This window comes from Prionailurus viverrinus, chromosome D2, assembly GCF_022837055.1.
Source record: "Prionailurus viverrinus isolate Anna chromosome D2, UM_Priviv_1.0, whole genome shotgun sequence".
In the NCBI taxonomy this organism is placed as follows: domain Eukaryota; kingdom Metazoa; phylum Chordata; class Mammalia; order Carnivora; family Felidae; genus Prionailurus; species Prionailurus viverrinus.
The window spans coordinates 22882083-22904051 of NC_062571.1; the positions used below are offsets into that span (position 1 = coordinate 22882083).

The 21969-nt window shown below is 38.8% G+C and overlaps 1 protein-coding gene across 1 annotated transcript in view; it reads right to left on the reverse strand.

Annotated features, from left to right (window-relative positions):
- Positions 1 to 21969, reverse strand: part of LOC125147582 (putative RNA-binding protein 15B) — a 357891-nt gene that overhangs the window by 223085 nt on the left and 112837 nt on the right. The window contains exon 3 of the mRNA XM_047824669.1: positions 11107 to 11145. Within this exon, the coding sequence (XP_047680625.1) occupies positions 11107 to 11145 (39 nt within the window). The remainder of the gene's footprint in view (positions 1 to 11106; positions 11146 to 21969) is intronic.

A 21969-nucleotide genomic window follows, 5' to 3' on the forward strand; every position in this document is an offset into this window, starting at 1 on the left:
AGGTCTGACTGCAGCCCCGCCCACCAACTCCAGTTATACACCACAGCACAGGGGAAGTGCCCTGCAGGTCCTCACCACGCCAGGGACTATCCAAAATGACCAAGCGGAAGAACTCCCCTCAGAAGAATCTCCAGGAAATAACAACAGCTAATGAGCTGATCAAAAAGGATTTAAATAATATAACAGAAAGTGAATTTAGAATAATAGTCATAAAATTAATCGCTGGGCTTGAAAACAGTATACAGGACAGCAGAGAATCTCTTGCTACAGAGATCAAGGGACTAAGGAACAGTCACGAGGAGCTGAAAAACGCTTTAAACGAAATGCATAACAAAATGGAAACCACCACAGCTCAGCTTGAAGAGGCAGAGGAGAGAATAGGTGAACTAGAAGATAAAGTTATGGAAAAAGAGGAAGCTGAGAAAAAGAGAGATAAAAAAATCCAGGGGTATGAGGGGAAAATTAGAGAATTAAGTGATACACTAAAAAGAAATAATATATTGGTATAATATATTGGTATAAATTGGTATCCCAGAGGAGGAAGAGAGAGGGAAAGGTGCTGAAGGGGTACTTGAAGAAATAATAGCTGAGAACTTCCCTGAACTGGGGAAGGAAAAAGGCATTGAAATCCAAGAGGCACAGAGAACTCCCTTCAGACATAACTTGAATCGATCTTCTGCACGACATATCATAGTGAAACTGGCAAAATACAAGGATAAAGAGAAAATTCTGAAAGCAGCAAGGGGTAAACGTGCCCTCACATATAAAGGGAGACCTATAAGACTCGTGACTGATCTCTCTTTTGAAACTTGGCAGGCCAGAAAGAATTGGCACGAGATATTCAGGGTGCTAGACAGAAAAAATATGCAGCCGAGAATCCTTTATCCAGCAAGTCTGTCATTTAGAATAGAAGGAGAGATAAAGGTCTTCCCAAACAAACAAAAACTGAAGGAATTTGTCACCACTAAACCAGCCCTACAAGAGATCCTAAGGGGGACCCTGTGAGACAAAGTCCCAGAGACATCACTATAAGCATAAAACATACAGACATCACAATGACTCTAAACCCGTATCTTTCTATAATAACACTGAATGTAAATGGATTAAATGCGCCAACCAAAAGACATAGGGTATCAGAATGGATAAAAAAACAAGACCCATCTATTTGCTGTCTACAAGAGACTCATTTTAGACCTGAGGACACCTTTAGATTGAGAGTGAGGGGATGGAGAACTATTTATCATGCGACTGGAAGCCAAAAGAAAGCTGGAGTAGCCATACTTATATCAGACAAAGTAGACTTTAAATTAAAGGCTGTAACAAGAGATGAAGAAGGACATTATATAATAGTTACAGGGTCTATCCATCAGGAAGAGCTAACAATTATAAATGTCTATGCACCGAATACCGGAGCCCCCAAATATATAAAACAATTACTCATAAACATAAGCAACCTTATTGATAAGAATGTGGTAATTGCAGGGGACTTTAATACACCACTTACAGAAATGGATAGATCATCTAGACACACGGTCAATAAAGAAACAAGGGCCCTGAATGAGACATTGGATCAGATGGACTTGACAGATATATTTAGAACTCTGCATCCCAAAGCAACAGAATATACTTTCTTCTCGAGTGCACATGGAACATTCTCCAACATAGATCATATACTGGGTCACAAAACAGCCCTTCATAAGTTTACAAGAATTGAAATTATACCATGCTTACTTTCAGACCACAATGCTATGAAGCTTGAAATCAACCACAGAAAAAAGTCTGGAAAACCTCCAAAAGCATGGAGGTTAAAGAACACCCTACTAACGAATGAGTGGGTCAACCAGGCAATTAGAGAAGAAATTAAAAAATATATGGAAACAAACGAAAATGAAAATACAACAATCCAAACGCTTTGGGACGCAGCAAAGGCAGTCCTGAGAGGAAAATACATTGCAATCCAGGCCTATCTCAAGAAACAAGAAAAATCCCAAATACAAAATCTAACAGCACACCTAAAGGAACTAGAAGCAGAACAGCAAAGGCAGCCTAAGCCCAGCAGAAGAAGAGAAATAATAAAGATCAGAGCAGAAATAAACAATATAGAAACTAAAAAAACTGTAGAGCAGATCAACGAAACCAAGAGTTGGTTTTTTGAAAAAATAAACAAAATTGACAAACCTCTAGCCAGGCTTCTCAAAAAGAAAAGGAAGATGACCCAAATAGATAAAATCATGAATGAAAATGGAATGATTACAACCAATCCCTCAGAGATACAAACAATTATCAGGGAATACTATGAAAACTTATATGCCAACAAATTGGACAACCTGGAAGAAATGGACAAATTCCTGAACACCCACACTCTTCCAAAACTCAATCAGGAGGAAAGAGAAAGCTTGAACAGACCCATCACCAGCGAAGAAATTGAGTCGGTTATCAAAAATCTCCCAACAAATAAGAGTCCAGGACCAGATGGCTTCCCAGGGGAGTTCTACCAGACGTTTAAAGCAGAGATAATACCTATCCTTCTCAAGCTATTCCAAGAAATAGAAAGGGAAGGAAAACTTCCAGACTCATTCTATGAAGCCAGTGTTACTTTGATTCCTAAACCAGACAGAGACCCAGTAAAAAAAGAGAACTACAGGCCAATATCCCTGATGAATATGGATGCAAAAATTCTCAATAAGATACTAGCAAATCGAATTCAACGGCATATAAAAAGAATTATTCACCATGATCAAGTGGGATTCATTCCTGGGATGCAGGGCTGGTTCAACATTCGCAAATCAATCAACGTGATACATCACATTAACAAAAAAAGAGAGAAGAACCATATGATCCTGTCAATCGATGCAGAAAAGGCCTTCGACAAAATCCAGCACCCTTTCTTAATAAAAACCCTTGAGAAAGTCGGGATAGAAGGAACATACTTAAAGATCATAAAAGCCATTTATGAAAAGCCCACAGCTAACATCATCCTCAACGGGGAAAAACTGAAAGCTTTTTCCCTGAGATCAGGAACACGACAGGGATGCCCACTCTCACCGCTGCTGTTTAACATAGTGCTGGAAGTTCTAGCATCAGCAATCAGACAACAAAAGGAAATCAAAGGCATCAAAATTGGCAAAGATGAAGTCAAGCTTTCGCTTTTTGCAGATGACATGATATTATACATGGAAAATCCGATAGACTCCAGCAAAAGTCTGCTAGAACTGATACAGGAATTCAGCAAAGTTGCAGGATACAAAATCAATGTACAGAAATCAGTTGCATTCTTATACACTAACAATGAAGCAACAGAAAGACAAATAAAGAAACTGATCCCATTCACAATTGCACCAAGAAGCATAAAATACCTAGGAATAAATCTAACCAAAGATGTAAAGGATCTGTATGCTGAAAACTATAGAAAGCTTATGAAGGAAATTGAAGAAGATTTAAAGAAACGGAAAGACATTCCCTGCTCATGGATTGGAAAAATAAATATTGTCAAAATGTCAATACTACCCAAAGCTATCTACACATTCAATGCAATCCCACTCAAAATTGCACCAGCATTCTTCTCGAAACTAGAACAAGCAATCCTAAAATTCACATGGAACCGCAAAAGGCCCCGAATAGCCAAAGGAATTTTGAAGAAGAAGACCAAAGCAGGAGGCATCACAATCCCAGACTTTAGCCTCTACTACAAAGCTGTCATCATCAAGACAGCATGGTATTGGCACCAAAACAGACACATAGACCAGTGGAATAGAATAGAAACCCCAGAACTAGACCCACAAACGTATGGCCAACTCATCTTTGACAAAGCAGGAAAGAACATCCAATGGAAAAAAGACAGCCTCTTTAACAAATGGTTATGGGAGAACTGGACAGCAACATGCAGAAGGTTGAAACTAGACCACTTTCTCACACCATTCACAAAAATAAACTCAAAATGGATAAAGGACCTAAATGTGAGACAGGAAACCATCAAAACCTTAGAGGAGAAAGCAGGAAAAGACCCCTCTGACCTCAGCCATAGCAATCTCTTACTCGACACATCCCCAAAGGCAAGGGAATTAAAAGCAAAAGTGAATTACTGGGACCTTATGAAGATAAAAAGCTTCTGCACAGCAAAGGAAACAACCAACAAAACTAAAAGGCAACCAACGGAATGGGAAAAGATATTCGCAAATGACATATCGGACAAAGGGCTAGTATCCAAAATCTATAAAGAGCTCACCAAACTCCACACCCAAAAAACAAATAACCCAGTGAAGAAATGGGCAGAAAACATGAATAGACACTTCTCTAAAGAAGACATCCGGATGGCCAACAGGCACATGAAAAGATGTTCAGCGTCGCTCCTTATCAGGGAAATACAAATCAAAACCACACTCAGGTATCACCTCACGCCAGTCAGAGTGGCCAAAATGAACAAATCAGGAGACTATAGATGCTGGAGAGGATGTGGAGAAACGGGAACCCTCTTGCACTGTTGGTGGGAATGCAAATTGGTGCAGCCGCTCTGGAAAGCAGTGTGGAGGTTCCTCAGAAAATTAAAAATAGACCTACCCTATGACCCAGCAATAGCACTGCTAGGAATTTATCCAAGGGATACAGGAGCACTGATGCATAGGGCCACTTGTACCCCAATGTTCATAGCAGCACTCTCAACAATAGCCAAAATATGGAAAGAGCCTAAATGTCCATCAACTGATAATGGATAAAGAAATTGTGGTTTATATACACAATGGAATATTACGTGGCAATGAGAAAAAATGAAATATGGCCTCTTGTAGCAACGTGGATGGAACTGGAGAGTGTGATGCTAAGTGAAATAAGCCATACAGAGAAAGACAGATACCATATGGTTTCACTCTTATGTGGATCCTGAGAAACTTAACAGGAACCCATGGGGGAGGGGAAGGAAAAAAAAAAAGAAGAGGTTAGAATGGGAGAGAGCCAAAGCATAAGAGACTGTTAAAAACTGAGAACAAACTGAGGGTTGATGGGGGGTGGGAGGGAGGAGAGGGTGGGTGATGGGTATTGAGGAGGGCACCTTTTGGGATGAGCACTGGGTGTTGTATGGAAACCAATTTGTCAATAAATTTCAGAAAAAAAAAAAAAAAGCGTCCGACTTCAGCCAGGTCACGATCTCGCGGTCCGTGAGTTCGAGCCCCGCGTCAGGCTCTGGACTGATGGCTCAGAGCCTGGAGCCTGTTTCCGATTCTGTGTCTCCCTCTCTCTCTGCCCCTCCCCCATTCATGCTCTTGTCTCTCTCTGTCCCAAAAATAAATAAAAAACGTTGAAAAAAATTAAAAAAAAAAAAGACCAAAACAAATGAAATTCTGTTCATTTACTTTGAGCCCTCTTTTATAATATTACAAATGGATATTGGGGGGGGGGGGGGCGGTGACCTGTGGGCCAAGGAAGCAACCATGGGAAGAAACTGACCATTTTGAAATGGGATTTTAAAGCATCGTTCCCTGGCTCCATCACCAATTTCTTCTCTCCTGCTTTATTACTACACTATTAAAATGTTTACGTCCTCATAGTTTTCTGGGTTTTAGCCTCAGTGTCTCAAAACCTACTACATGGAAGATGGTGTAGAGTATCATCAACTGAGGAAAAGGAAAGGAGAAGGGGCATCTTAATGTTGCTGGTGGTGAATTTCACATTGTATCAAACACATACAATGGAGCAGTAACTTTGGGGAAAAGGTGTATTCTCATTTTATTTTCATAAAAACTCTACGAGGTAAGTACTTATTATTATGGGCCTTTAGAAATGAGAAAACTGAGGAATATAGCAGTCAAGTGACTTGCTTGACCAACTAGCAAGTAGCTTGCTAGATACCAACCACTAGGTATCCCGCCCTCCAGAAGGAGATGGTTTGGAAGCAGAAACCATAACATTACCCAGGTTAGGGTCCCTTTTTCATCATAAAGATGAGAACTGTAGAACAAGAATTCACCTTGGAATTCCAGGGTACTAATTTGAGTTCTAGAGACTCAGTGAAGACAGTTCAGTTTCATATGTGAACATATGAAACCTTTCAGATATGATCATGGATTTAAATGTGTTATAGATAAATCCATTAGAAAGTCTGTCACATGGGGTACCTGGGTGGTTCCACCAGTTAAGTGTCTGATTCTTGATCTCGGCTCAGGTCATGATCTCACGGTTTGTGGGTTCAAGCCCTGCGTCAGGCTCTGCACTGACAGCGTGGAACCTGCTTGGGATCGTCTCTCTCTCTCTCTCTCTCTCTCTCTCTCTCTCTCTCTCTCTCCGCCCCTTCCACACTTGATCTCTTTCTCTCTCTCTCTCTCAAAATAAATAAACTTAATTTTTTTTTAATTCTGTCACAAAAGGGACTTTCTTGAGAGTTAACACCACCACCACCGCCACAGTGAAATAATATGACAGTGTCCCACAGTTTGGCATCTCCTCCACTGCTTCAAGGAGATTAACATATACTGATCCCTTATCATACTGTGGTCCACAATTGTATCCAATTTAATATGAAGCATGTCTATTCTAGATTGATCTCCTTAGCTGAAAATTCAAAGCCCCCAACATGACTCTCACCTCAGCCATATTTACCACCTTTTGATTTTTGGTTTTCATATAAAAAATATGATCTGAAACTGTGCCCAAACATGTTTTCTAAAAATTACCATATTTGAAAACAAGTCTACGGTTAACAGTTCCACCACAAATAGTGTTTGTTTACTAAACTTTTAAATTAAACTGTGCAAGCTAAACATAATATAAAGGGAAATAAAAGTCAAAGGAACTCTACAGAAATATTTGCCCCCAAAATGGAGCTAAAGGACAAATAATATTAATGCATAAAAAACTTGTATAAATTGATGAGGAAAATATGAATACCCTGATAAAATAATGCCCAAAGACATGGAGAGACAATTTCCAAAAGAAGATGTCAAGCAATAAACAGCAAAAGATGTCTGGGAGAAAATACTGTGATATCAGACTTCATTTCTGAAATTTTAAACAACTTTGTAATCATACTGAAAAATAGAGGATCAATTGAAAAATTCTATTTTCTCATGAGCGGAAGGATAGTAGCATTTTGTGAGAGCATGAGAGTGACAATATCTGGTCATATATGAATCTTTTGGTCTACTAAGCCAGGATGCTAAGCTTGTGGGTTCAAAGTTGGTGCCAGTTGCTTACATGTGACAACTATACATTAGTGAACTAACAATAACTTGTCATTCGTAAGATGATTTCTAATATAGCAAACTATATACTTTCATAGATATTCTATGTGATATTTTTTAGTCTTCCAAATCCCAACTCACTCACTCCCTCTCTCTCTCTCTCTTTTTTACACACACTCACATACTCTTACTTGCATTCCTAACACATTTTTTTAAGGCATACAATAACATTATTCTCTTTCGAATAGAAATCAAAGCAAACATGTATTCCTTAAATGTCATGAAAAAGTGTTAAAGGACTGATATTCCCAAATGAAAACGGGAGTCTTTTCTTCCTACTGACCACACACCTTCAGTAAGGGGCCCATTTGAAGGAGCAGAGAGGAAAGCCATGTCCAAGCTATCAGATCAGTCCTGAGGCTAAGTGAAATGACAGTGGATGTGGCCAGCACACTGTCACATCTGAACCTGGTATAAGCCAGTCTCCCCACGTAAAGACCTTCAGGGCAGCATCGTGCCTGCACTGTGGTAGCTCTGATTTGTTCTGAATGTAAAATGAAAACAAACTTTGGCAAGCAACAGCAAATATCCAAGTATTTTTAGTCAGCCTCTTTGTAACCCATACCCTTAAATTGGGCATAAGTCAATTCTGACAGTTCTTAGAATTGTGTCATCAGGATTCAGACTTCGCCTGACACGATGCAGCATTGTTCCTGATTACTCATATTCCAGAGTTCAAAGACAAAAGAATTCTATCACAGAGGCTCATGCTTTCCTTCATCTTTTCTATTAAGCAAATCGAATGTTCTGACAGCACACCTATCTACAGATGTCAAGTCACATTTACAAACATCTAAATCAAAGGCTTGCCTACCTCTCTTTGGTATACGAGACTCAAAAAGTGACCTTGGTTTCTTAAATGCTGCCATTCAATTCACATTCTATAAAAACACATAATCAAAGTGGTGGGGGAAAACAAAGAAAGAATCAGATATCAAGACATAATAATTGGGTTTCCTTTCATTTTTATTGATCATCTTCTTATTAAATTCAGAATTCATCCAAGCTACCCCTTCAATTTGTGCACTATGAAATCATACCTCCTCAGTCTCTAATCCCAGGAGGACTTTAATATTTTAAGTAGGTGAGAGGATTCAATAACAAAAATTCTGAAAAAGGATTCTGTGTTGCCTCCTGAGGCCCCAGACATTCCCTTGCCGGCAAAGTGGGTTGGACCATTAAATGACTGGAGATGAGAAACTGGAGTAGGTGCCAAGCAGCAAGGGCCCTCTTTAGAGTTCAGATCTCTGACTTCTGGTGTGTTCTTTGAAACTGTGACAAGAGAGAATGGAGGCAAACTGAGCTGATTGGCCACTGTGGGTTCCAAAGAACCAAGGCAGTTGAGTTTATACCCAAACCAGACAGAGGCCACAAAAGACAGTCCCAAGATACCAAAACTGTAAAGCAGCAGAAATCCTTCACTTTGGATAAAAAAAAGCATCAACTCCCAGACTCTTTTTGCCCTATTCAGATTTATTGACTCACCGAACTGGTAAATTCCTGGTGGTATTGAAGTCTCTAGAGAAATCATTTATTTCAGCCTAGGAATGCCAATGCCTCATGTCTTCTGACATCACAGTACAAAGTCAATTCTTCAGTAAAGACAGCATTTAAACCACATATAAGACATAGCTACATTTGGTTTGGGCGCAAATACATTATTAGCAGAACAGAACAAGAAAGTCCTAAATCCACACTTGAATGGTTGTTTCATGCTCATATAATATTTAAGAAAAACTAAAATATTTCAATGTTGACACACGACAACATATATATTTGTTCTCATCCAGAGTAGTGCTGAAATTCATGTTCCATTCATTCCAAAATTGGTATCGATTATTAACTACGCTGGATTTAAAACTCTAAAATGTGGTCAAAGAATGATTCTGAGCAAAAACAGGACCCTAGAAATATAGAGGGAATGGGGAAAACTAAAGGATACCCCTTTTTTTTCTGATTCTGCCATTATTATTTCAGACAGCCTCTTATGGTTTTTATTTACTCAAAAATACAAAATGAGAGTTTTGGGTAAGACCTATAAAAGCCCATCTTAGCTTTGAAATTATGAAGATCTCTGTTCAACTAACTAGATTACTAACTAAATCTATACTCTTGGTCTAATTATTCAACATATAATTCAATTTTTTAACTTTAGAAAATGAATATTATTATACTTTTGCCCCTTAAAATTACTGGAAAAGAAAATACACCCCCAAAATACAAAAGTTCTTTAAGAGGTGAGACATAACATACATGGGTAAGAAGGAATTAACAGTAGGATTCAGATGAGTCTTAGTTTATTATCAGTGACACAAATAACACTGACCAGCAACATGACAACATCTTGTAAGGCTGGTGATATGATGGGAAGAAATATCTACTGAACCAATGTAAAAATCTAAAAAGACTATGTTATCATTCTTGAGTAGTTCACAACAAAAAATCAGTATTACTCTACCATTTCACTGAATATCAACAACAAAATAACATCATTTAAGGAAGATGATGCAAGTGAATATTTCAAAGAATAAGGGTAAATGATATGTGTTAAAGCAGTAAAATAACTAAAGGTTCCATAAATAGGAAAAAGATTTAAAAGTTAATGTTATTGGGTTTAGCCAAAGGAAGTAGCTGTTGTTAGACAATTTTTGACATACCAAAATGGCAATTTTGCATAATTCACCCTAATAAAATCTATACATATGAGTGCAGTAGTCACCTCAGAAAAAACAATAAGCTATAATAACATGAATTATATCATTTGACTTTTTTAGCTCTTATTGTACCACTGAATGAAATGGTCTCCTCACAACAAACCTATGAGATAGGTACCATTACTAATCTGTCTTCACATTGAGGAAGTTGAAGCACAGAGTGACTCAGTACCTTGTCCAAGAACATGGAACCAGGTAGAGTTGGTATTCAAATACAACCAGTCCTAACCCTTTCCTTAGCCTGCCTGTTGCAGAGAACAGATATTACCCAGACTAAAAGATGAAAGAAAGTGGATGTTAAGCATATAGAAAGATGAGTGGCGGCAAGTCCAGGGAGGTGGGAAAGGGAGAGGGGGAGAGTTGTATCATTTACCCATCGCTGTATAGAGGAAAGGCAGCCTACAAGGCCCACTGGGCAGAACACTCCTCAAGGTAAGATGGGGCACTGGGGTATCATGGCTAAAAGACTTGCACTATTAAAATCATCAAACTGGCTCTCCTAATTCCAGATTGAGCAGCATCTGATCATAATTAAATCTCTATTCAGGCTTTTCAAACAGAGAATGTACTAATGAGGCAAGCCAAGCATTTGATTTTCATGGCATTATAAATGGAGAAATTGATGCTGCATCAGTCTCCTGGGGGATAGGGCCACTCTTGGATGTCATAAAATCAAACCTCCAATCGTACAGCTGAGGACCAGATGTGGAACATAGGTAACACTCCCAAGGTACCATTCTACCATGAGCACGTGTCCAGGTGACCAGGTGGCTCCATGAGTCAAAAACTAAAAAAACTTTTAAACTGTTCTCTGATTTAAATTTTTAGGGGTTCCTGGGTGGCTCAATCAGTTAGGTGTCCGACTTTGGTTCAGATCATGATCCCATGGTCCATCAGTTCAAGCCCCGCATCGGACTCTGTGCTGACAGCTCAGAGCCTGGAGCCTGTCTTCAGATTCTGTGTCTTCGTCTCTCTGCCCCTCCCCTGCTCACACTGTTTTTTTCTCTCAAAAATAAATAAAACATTTTTTAAAAATTAAATTTTTAAAAGGTTACAAAACCTCATCCTATATAAATAATTCTTTCAGTCCATGTTTATAATTATGACAAAAAAGGGAAACCAAAAATAAAATATGTATTGAGTTCCATCTTAACTTTCTTTACCTTTCTGGAGCTTCGGGAATAGTAGGATCCATAGTCACCCTAGAAACAAAGAAACAAATTTTAGCAAACATGAAAGAATTTTAGATATTTACCATGACAACAGTTTACAAACAGTTATTTGTTTTTAATGTTTATTTATTTTTTAAGAGAGAGAGAGAGAATAGGTATGTGTGTGTGAGCAGGAGAGGGGCAGAGAGAGAGAGAGAGAGAGAGAGAGAGAAAGAAAGAAAGAGAGATGGAAAGACCAAGAATCCCAAGCAGGCTCTGTGCTATCAGAGCAGAGCCCCAACACGGGGCTCAAACTCAGGAACCATGAGGTCATGACCTGACCAAAATCAAGAGTCAGACACCCAACAGACTGAGCCACCCAGACGCCCCTTCAAATGATTATTATTAATGGACTTAAAAACACCGGAAGTGCCTTAAAATGCAAAGCAAAACAGAGGAAAGGTGATGGTGCACAGTGAAAAAAGGAGCCTGTAGGAAATGTTCACATAACTAGTGCAATGAAGAAAAACTCTGAAGTGTGCATACCAAATCAAAGGCATCGATAATCTGGATAGAATTTTTAAAAACAAAATTGTGTCAAATACATAAAAAGTGTGAACCTGAACATGAAGGGAATATGCCCATGAGATACAATTTCAACAGTGTAACAATAGACTGCAAAAACAGTCTTGCTTATGTGAAGATTTTGGCACCGTAAAACACATTCCCCACATCATTTTTCTTCACAGCTATTAAGAGAAACCCATTTTCTCTCTCAAACTTCATTATCCCAAATATTGTTTACCAAGGGCCAGAATAGCAAGACAAAGAAAAGCCAAACGCCAGATATGCAAGAGATGACATGGTTCCAGTAAGACAATGGCAGCCTCAAAAGAGAGAACTACAGACCTATTCTGAGTGCAGGCGCTGCCAGATGAAGGAGAAGGCTGACTTTCTGCTTTTACAAAGTGCTAACTTTATCCTGCCATGAGAAAATGAATTTAGCTCATTCCCTATGAGGATATAATAATATGTGCAAGATGCAAATTATTCCAACTGGCATAGATTAAATCTATAGAATGTGAAGAGACGAACACAGTACTTTGCACCTTTAGCTGTAGTGATGCTTGCTTGCATTAGTTAACTGTACCGAAAGCTACACAAATGGATGCCTCAGGAGTTTAGTCTTCTCAACTTTTAAAAATTCACTCTCAAATCACAAAGAATTAAATCTGAAATTTGAAATTCCTATCTGTGTCCAATAAAGGAAAACAGGAAATGAACATTTCTAAAAAGATTTTTTTAATGTTTATTTATTTTTGAGAGAGCGAGAGACAGAGTGCAAGCAGGGAGGGGCAGAGAGAGAAGGAGACACAGAATCCAAAGCAGGCTCCAAGCTCTGAACTGTCAGCACAGAGCCGAACGCAGGGCTTGAACTCATGAACTGTGAGATCATGACGTGAGCCAAAGTCGGATGCTTAACTGACTGAGTCACCCAGGTGCCTCCAGGAAATGAATATTTCTAAAACCTTACTTTGGCCATATTTTCTTATTTAATCTGCACAACTTCTAAAAGTAAATTTAATAGCTTTTTTATAATCATAAAAGCAATATGCATTTATTGTAGAAAATATGCACAATGCAGAAAGTAAAAACCAATGTACACACAATTTAGAATGGAATTTATATCTTCTGTTGCTCCCTTTCAATATTCCCAAGCATACACACACAGAGCTTTTTAAACAACATTGGGACTATACCACAGATAGGGTGTGTCTTGCCTTTTTCCCTCAACAGCAAATCACTTTTTACCAATAACAGTCTTTAAAAACACAGTCTTAATGGTTACATTTTGGGACAACTGGGTGGCTCAATTGGTTAAGCATCCAACTCGATTTTGGCTCAGGTAATGATCTCATAGTTGTGAGATTAAGGCCTACATGGCACTCTGCACTGGGCATGGAGCCTGTTTGGGATTCTGCCCCTCCTCTCCCTTCAAAAAAAAAAAAGTTACATCTTCATATTCACATGACACTATTTGTTAAACATTTCCTGATATTTCTTGTTTAAGTTGTGTTGTTTTTCTATTTACCTGGGTACATCTAACATTGCAATAATATCCTTGTAAGAAAATCTTAACATTATAGCTGCCAGTTTCCTTAAAAGAAATTCACCAAAATAGAATTTCTGAAGAAAAGGCATACATTTTCCATGGCACTTGCCCACAGCTTACAGACCAAAAGAACAAAAATCTATACTGGCACATTTCCATTTATGGTGTTGCAGATACTGCATTTGTTTACAAATTGAAGGTTTGTGGCAACTTGCCTCGAGTAAGTTCTATTGGCACCATTTTTTCCAATGGCATTTTTCCATTTTTTGACTGAATGTCACATTTTTATAACGCTCACAACTTTTTCATTATTAGTATATTTGTCAGAGTGGTCTGTGATCAGTAATTTGGGGGCACTATGACCTTGTCCAATATAAAACAGTAACTAAGTTGATAAATGTTGTGTGTTTGCTAACTGTTCTGCAAACCATCCTCCCTGCCCCCTAGGACCTCCATCTCTCCCCCTCTCTTCAGGCCTCCCTACTCCCTAAGTAACAGCAGTACTGAAATCAGGCGAACTAATAACCCTAAAATGGCCTCTAAGTGTTTCAAGTAAAGGGAAGAGTTGCATGTCTCTCACTGCAAATCAAAACCTAGAAATGATAAAGCTAAGTGAAGAAGGCATGTTCAAAAACTGAAATTGGCTGAAAGCTAGGCTTCTTGTACCAGTTAACCAAGTTGTGAATGCAAAGGAAAAGTTATTGAAGGAAATTCAAAGTGAATACACAAATGATCAAAAAGCAAAACAGCCTCATCGCTAATATGAAGAAAGTTTGAGTGGTCTGGACATGAGATCAAACCAGTCACAACATTCCCTTAAGCCAAAGCCCAATCCAAAGCAAGGCCCTAACTCTCTTCAATTCTATAAAGACTGAGAGAAATGAGGAAGCTGCAGATGAAAAGTCTGAAGCTAGCAAAGGTGGGTTCATAAGGCTTAAGGAAATCTCCATGTTTAAAGAAACCTGTCTCCAAAACATAAAAGTATAAGGTGAAGCAGTTAAGTGCTGATGTAGAAGCTGCAGTAAGTTATCCAGAGGATTCTGCTAAGATAATTAATAAAGGTGGCCACACTAAAAAGCAGATTTTCATTGTAGACAAAACAGCCTTCTAGTGGAAGAAGAGGTCATCTAGGACTCACAGAGCCATACAGAAGTCAAGGCTTGGCTTCAAAGCTTTCACTAACAAGTTGACTCTCTTGCTGGAGGCTAACACAGCTGGTGACTTGAAGTTGAACCCAGTGCTCACTGACCATTCTGAAAATCTGAGGCCCTTAAGAATTACCCTAAATTTTCTCTGTATGTGCTCTATAAGCAGAAAAACAAAGCTTGGATGACAGCACATACGTTTACAACATGGTTTACTGAATATTTTAAGCCCACAGTTGAGATCTGCTCAGTAAAAAAGATTCCTTTCAAAATATTACTGTTTATTGACAATGTACCTGGTCACCCAAGATATCTGATGGAGATGTAAAACGAGATCCATCTTAGTTTCAAGCCCGCTAATGCAACATCCATTTTGCAGTTCATGGATCTTGACTTAAAACTTTTATTATTTAAGAAATACATTTCATAATAGACACTTTTCTAAAGAAGACATCCAGATGGCCAACAGACACATGAAAATGCTCAACATCACCCATCATCAGGGAAATACAAATCAAAGCCACACTGAGATACAACGTCACACTGGTCAGAGTGGCTAAAACGAACAACTCAGGAAAACTACAGATGCTGGCAAGGATGTGGAGAATCAGAACCCTCTTGAACTGTTGGTGGGAATGCAAACTCGTGCAGCCACTCTGGAAAACAGCATGGAGGTTCCTCAAAAAATTAAAAATAGAACTACCCTATGACCCAGCAACAGCACTACTAAGAATTTACCCAAGGGATACAGGAGTGCTGATGCATAGGGGCACATGTACCCCAATGTTTATAGCAGCGCTTTCAACAATAGCCAAATTATGGAAGAGCCTAAATGTCCATCAACTGATGAATGGAGAAAGAAGATGTGGTTTACATATAAATAGAATACTACTTGGCAATGAGAAAGAATGAAATCCTGCCATTTGCAGCAATGTGGATGAGACTGGAGGGTATTATGCTAAGTGAAATAAGTCACTAAGAGAAAGACAGATACCATACATTTTCACTCATATGTGGATCTTGAGAAACTTAACAGAAGACCATAGGGGAAGGGAAGGGGAAAAAATAGTTACAAACAGAGAGGGAGGGAGGCAAACCATAAGAGACTCTTAAATACAGAGAACAAACTGAGGGTGGATGGGGGTGTGGGGAGAGGTGAAAATGGATAATGGGCATTGAGAGGGGCACTGGTTGGGATGAGCACTGGGTATTGTATGTAAGCCAATTTGACAATAAATTATATTTTAAAAAAATAAAGTCTTATAAAGAAATAAAACCACTAAAAAAAAAAAAGAAAGAAATACATTTCATAAGCCGATAGCTGCCATAGATACAATAGGGATTCCTCTGATGGATCTGGGCAAAGTCGATGCAAAACCTTCTAGAAAGGATTCACCATTCTAGATGCCATTCAGAACATTCATGAGTCATGGAAAGAGGTCAAAATATCAATACCCACAGGAGTTTGGTAGAGGGGGATTCCAGCCCTCATGGAGAACTTTGGGGGGGTTCAAGACTTCAGTGGAGGAAGTCACTGCAGGTGTGATGGAAACAGCAAGAGAACTAAAATTAGAAGTGGAGTCTGAAGATGTAACCGAATTGCTATAATTTCATGATAAAACTTGAACAGATGAGGAGTTGCTTTTTTTGGATCAGCAAAGAAAGTGGTTTCTTGAGATGGAATCTACTCCTGTTGGAGATGCTGTGATGATTGTTGAAATGACAAAAAGGATTTAGAATAAACCATAAACTAGTTGATAAAGCAGTGGCAGGGTTTGAAAGAATTGACTCCAATTTTGAAAGAAGTTCTACTGCGGGTAAAATGCTGTCAAACAGCTTCGCATGCTACAGAGAAATCGTTCGTGAAAGGAAGAGTCGACCAATGTGGCAGACTTCACTGCTGTCTTATTTTAAGAAATTGCCACCGTCACCCCAACCTTCAGCAACCACCACACTGGTCCAGCAGCATCCATAACAATGAGCAAGACCCTCCACCAGCAAAAAAGAGTACGACTCCTGGCAAGCTCAGATTGCTTTTTAACTAAGGTATGTATATTTTTTAACATAATGCTGTTATACACTTAAGAGACTACAGTACAGTGTAAACATAACTTCTATACACAATGGGAAACAAAAAAATCACGTTTTATTGCAATATTCACTTTATTGTGGTGGTGTGGAACCAAACCCACAGTAACTCTGAGATATGCCTATAGACTGCCCACCAAAAAGACAATTAGCAGTGTATCTCAGGTCCTATTTCTCAAATTTCTCACAAATATCTTAACAATTTCATAAAATGTTTTTTATTTCATAGTGAAAATGGTGTCTACTTCTACTTTTAGTTGTTTTCTTCTTGTTAGTGCTTCTGAGCAATTTTAAAAATTCATGGTAATTCTCCTATTTATTGCCTTTGACCATTTTTACTTAGGAAATTTGTGGGTTTCTTATTGATTTGTAAGAGCTCTTTGTACGATAAAGAGATTAGTCATTTGTGTATCTTAGTTGTATATTTTCATTGGCCTTCCTAGTCTGTTATTTGCATTTGGGTTTGGTTTCTAATAGTTTTTGATGTGCAGAATTTTAAATTTTATGTAGTCAAACATATCAATCATCTCTTCTGTGGTTTCTTCTGTGGTTTCCATGCTTGGAAAGTTCTTCCCTAGTCCAGTTGCAATTAAATAGCTATTTCTATTTCTTTTACTTGCCCTCTAATTCCTGGCCACCACCTTTTACCCTTGGCCCTTTTCTTCAATCTGGATAGAATTTTTGTAGGTATACTGTGATATGAGTACTTAACGTAATTTCTGACAACCTCCCTTGTCTTTTTCCCAAAACCACTGGTAAAATCACTCACTCCTTCATGGTTCATTTGTGTAAGATTCACTTTGAGAGCAATTGCTTTGAGGTATAATATTTGCTCTAACGTCAGCTTTGGCACCTGGGTAAGTTTTTTTAACTTTTTATTTTTATTTATTTTTATTTTTGAGAGAGAGAAAGTTAGAGAGAGAGAGGGGGACAGAGAATCCCAAGCAGGCTCCGTGCTGACAGCACAGAGCCCAATGCGGAGCTTGAATTCACAGGCTGTGAGATCATGACCTTAGGTGAAGTCAAACCAACTGAACTACCCAGGCACCCCTTAACTTCCTTAAACTTTAGTTTCCTTATTTGTAAAATGGAGATCACAACATCCATCTCACAGTTTTGTTGTAAGGATTAAATTAGATAATTTACAAAAAGCCCTTAGTTCAGGGCCTACCACAGCATATTTGCTCAGTAAGTCAATGGCTGGACACCACATTCAGGACAGTCTATTTGTCTTCCTCTTACCATCTGTCTATTCTTGTGCTCACAGTGTAAACTTGATGTTACACATAATATTTGGTAGGAAAAGTATCTGCAATTATTTTATCAAAATTGCCTTGGCTGTTCTCACCTGTTTGTACATAGATAGCCCCAACTCACTCTTCATTTCAGTTATGCGGGATGGTCTTTTCTTTCCACAACCATCTCTTGCACACTTGCTTTTTGGTACATGCTATTACATAGGCCCAAACTTCCAAATCAATGCTTAAAAGTTTGGGTGCCTGAGGGCGCCTGGGTGGCTCAGTCGGCTAAGCATCTGACATCGGCTCAGGTCATGATCTCATAGCCCGTGAGTTTGAGCCCCGCGTCGGGCTCTGTGCTGACAGCTCAGAACCTGGAGCCAGCTTCCAATTCTGTGTCTCCCTCTCTCTCTGTCCCTCCCCCACTCGCACTCTGTCTGTCTGTCTGTCTCTCTCTCTCTCTCAAAAATAAACATTGAAAAAAAAATTTTTTAAGTTGGGTGCTTGGGTGGCTTAGTTGGTTGGATGGCTGACTGCAGCTCAGGTCCTGATCCCGTGCTTCGTGGGTTCAAGCCCTGCATCGAACTCTGCTGACAGCTCAGAGCCTGGAGCCTGCTTTGTATTCTGTGTCTCCCTCTCTCTCTGCCCCTCTCCCACTTGCACTCTGTCTGTCTGTCTCTCTCTCTCTCAAAAATAAACAATGAAAAAAAATTTTTTAAAGTAATGGTAAGACATCCTTGTCTTTTAACTAATTAAAATACTAAAGATTCTAGAGTCTCATCATTGAGTTTGTTGTTGGCTATGGGTTTAAGGCACATAGTCTTTGTAACACTGAAGTCTTTATATTACTGGTTTTTTGACATTATTTTTATTTCTATCCCACATAGGAAAATGAATTTTAAAGAGGTAACATGAGCTGCCCAAAGTCATACAGCCAGCACATGGAGTCTGAATACACACCCAAGTTGTCTGATTCCATTGTTTTTTTATTTTCCATTGCAACAATGCTATCACCCTGTAATATAGTCAGTCTTCAAGCCAGCTATTTGTTTTGTTCCAAACTTAGCCATATAAATTCATTTAGATCTTATAAAACATCTTCTTATAAAAATAATATAATAAATAAAGGATGGCTAATTTCTCAGCTGATCTGAAGAAATGATCTCAGCTGATCTGAAGATCATCAGTTATTACCTGTAGAAATATTTCAGTATTCATCAGCATGTGTATGGTAAAGAGAATCTAGTAGGATATACCACAGACATGGCTGGAAATCCTCCCTAGATATCCCCCAAGCAGAGAGAAGAAAGAACATCTATCGTTTTGGGCCACCTAAGGGTAGAAAGGGGTTGTTTAAAGCAAAACAGAAGCTCTTCAAGGAAGAGGATTGGGAGTTAGCAGATGAGACGGAGATGGTGGTAGAAAGTAGAGCAGAAGGACAAAGCCAGAAAAGAGGGTTTAAGTGGCATCTCCTGACGTCCTCCTTCTCCTTAGACCCATAAGGGCTGAATGTGCCTTTAGAGCAAATGCCAAATATAAATAAAATTTGGCCCATCTGTTTTCCTTTTCAGCCAAGCTCTGATCTCAAGTTTTCCCCTCCCTCTGATCCACTGCATTTCAGAAAGACAAGTTTTCCTTCTATTGGCCTGACCCAAAATAAATACATGTCTTTCTTTTTTTTTTTAATGCTTATTTATTTTTGAGAGAGAGTGGAGAGAGAGAGAGAGAGAGAGAGAGAGAGAGAGAGAGAGAGAGAGAATGAATGAAGGAGGGGCAATGAGAGAGGGGGACATAGAATCCAAAGAAGGCTCTGAGCTGATAGCAGAGAGCCTGATGCTGGGCTCAAACTCACAGTCCATGAGATCATGACCTGAACTGAGGTCGGACGCTTAACCAACTGAGCCACCCAGGTGCCCCTAAATACATGTCTTTCTGCTCTAGGGAAGTTTAACTTTAGCAATTGCTGGACAACTGGCAGGAAATAAAAAATGCAGATAAAAAGAAAGTTGCAGTTTCAAAAAACCTCACAGTTGACCCTAGTTCTTCCTAGAACGTAATTATCCAGACCACACTCTATCTCTACATGAGCTCCACCCCCTTCAGTGAGAGCTCCTTCATGGGCCAGATTTCTGCCTTCTTCCTAACAGAAACCCCAGATACTGCCTGTCCCAATCCTCTCTGTACTAGGAAATATACTGGTCCTACTATCTTTTCCCTTATTCTCACCCCCAGAAAAGGTCTGAGAGTCTTGCTAAAACATCATTTGTAGGACAAAAGTTCAACAAAACCTATTTACATCTCTTCTGGTAACCAGCTTCACATCAAGACCCTCTCCTCTCCTCTCCTTTAATCCAGCCCCAAACCCAAGTTCCTTCTCTGCCAGCCAGGTCAAAATCATATGCTGTGAGGGAAAGTGATGTGTTTCAAGAAAATTAGAATAAATTACATTAAGTTAAATTAGTTATGGTTTAAATTTAATAGATTTAAATTTGTAGAATAGAATTTAAACAGAAAATATCCTGTCTGCTTTTCTCTTGGCATAGCCCAAGTCATTTATCCAAGGTTCCATACAGAAACAAAAATGTTCTTGACACTGTCTTATCTTGACATTAATTAAAATGGAAAGCACAATCACATACATGGCGAGGGATTCTACATGTTATACTATTGGGCCTACAAAACAATCCTGTGAGAACATCAGGGTAGAGATTATCACTGTTAGTTTGTAAAAGAAGAACCTAATGAGCAAAGAGACAAGTTAATTCCCCCGAGTTATATGTTCATAAGTGGCATCACCAATACTCAAACCCAGGACTTCCGCTGTCAAATTCAAAATTCTTCCTATTTCCTTAAACTGATTCCCACCTTCTCTAGAACCACTGGTTACTAAACTTAGCATTTCTATCAGGGCCACAGAGGCAATCATGATTCAATTCTCAGCAACTGTTCTCCAACAAGATTATTCTGAAGTTCATGGTAATCACTTTGAGACTGTCCTACACAACTCTTACTTGTTCTTTGACTGAATAATCACTTAAGGTAATAAGCAGGAAAATATAGGTCAAATCATGTCTGGTTTTATGAAAGCAGTATTGGAGACTATTATAGTGCTACAAATGCTAAATAAAAAAGATTATTTATAATTATTTATAATCTTATAAATAGCTGCTTTTAAATAATGACTTTTTCTCTTTTTTTTAAGTTTATTTATTTATTTTGAGAGATTAAGAGAGAGAGAAAGCAGGAGGGGCAGAGAGACAGGGAGAGAGAGAGAATCGCAAGCAGGCTCTACACTGTCAGTGCAGAGCTGATGTGGGGCTCAAACTCACAAACTATGAGATCATGACCTGAGCTGAAATCAACAGTCAGATGCTTAACTGACTGAGTCACCCAGGCATCCCAATAATGTCTCATTTTCTAGAAGATCTTGAATTTCTGACTTTTCCATGTCTGACATATTTCTTACATATACATCCAACTACTCAACGTCTGCAATAATAATTATTCCATCCATCATTTAAAATGCAGATCCATCATTATGGTTGGGTGAAAATCAAGTTTAGCTCTGTTAGCAGCATCAATATAAAATAAATTAAAAAGTTTTTTAATGTTTTATTTTTGAGAGAGAGAGAGAGAGAGAGAGAGCGAGCATGAGTGGGGGAGAAGCAGTAAGAGAGGGAGATGTAGAATCTGAAACAGGTTCCAGACTCTGAGCTGTCAGCACAGAGCCCAATGCAGGGCTCAAATCCACGAACTGCAAGATCATGACCTGAGCCCAAGTTGGATACTTAACCTACTGAGCCACACAGGCACCCCCATCAGTATAAAACAATAAGACTTAATCCTTATATTGTTCTTACTATGTGCCAGGTACTGTTCTAAAAGCTTTACAAGCATTATCTCTTTTATCCTCACCTAACAACCCTGTGAGATTGGTACTTTTATTATCTTCATTTTAACAAGGAAACTGAGGAAAAGAGAAAGTAAGTAATTTGCCCAAAGTCCTACAGTAAATAAGTAACGGAGTTTAGATTTGAACCCAGATCGTGTGGCTCCATAATCCACAGATTTCAGTAACTTTTAGTTAACAAAAAATTTTCATTTGGTAGCAAGAATTAGGTATGAATCCAAAATTCTTATGAGTTGACTGCTAGAATCAAGTTTAACATCTTGAAAACAATCCTGTTAAGAGACCACTGTTTGTGTCGTTTTTAGTTCCTCCTTACAGTGGCCACTTTGTATTTAGCAACAATGCTAATCATCAAGACCACTCATTGTTTTAAAGCGTGTT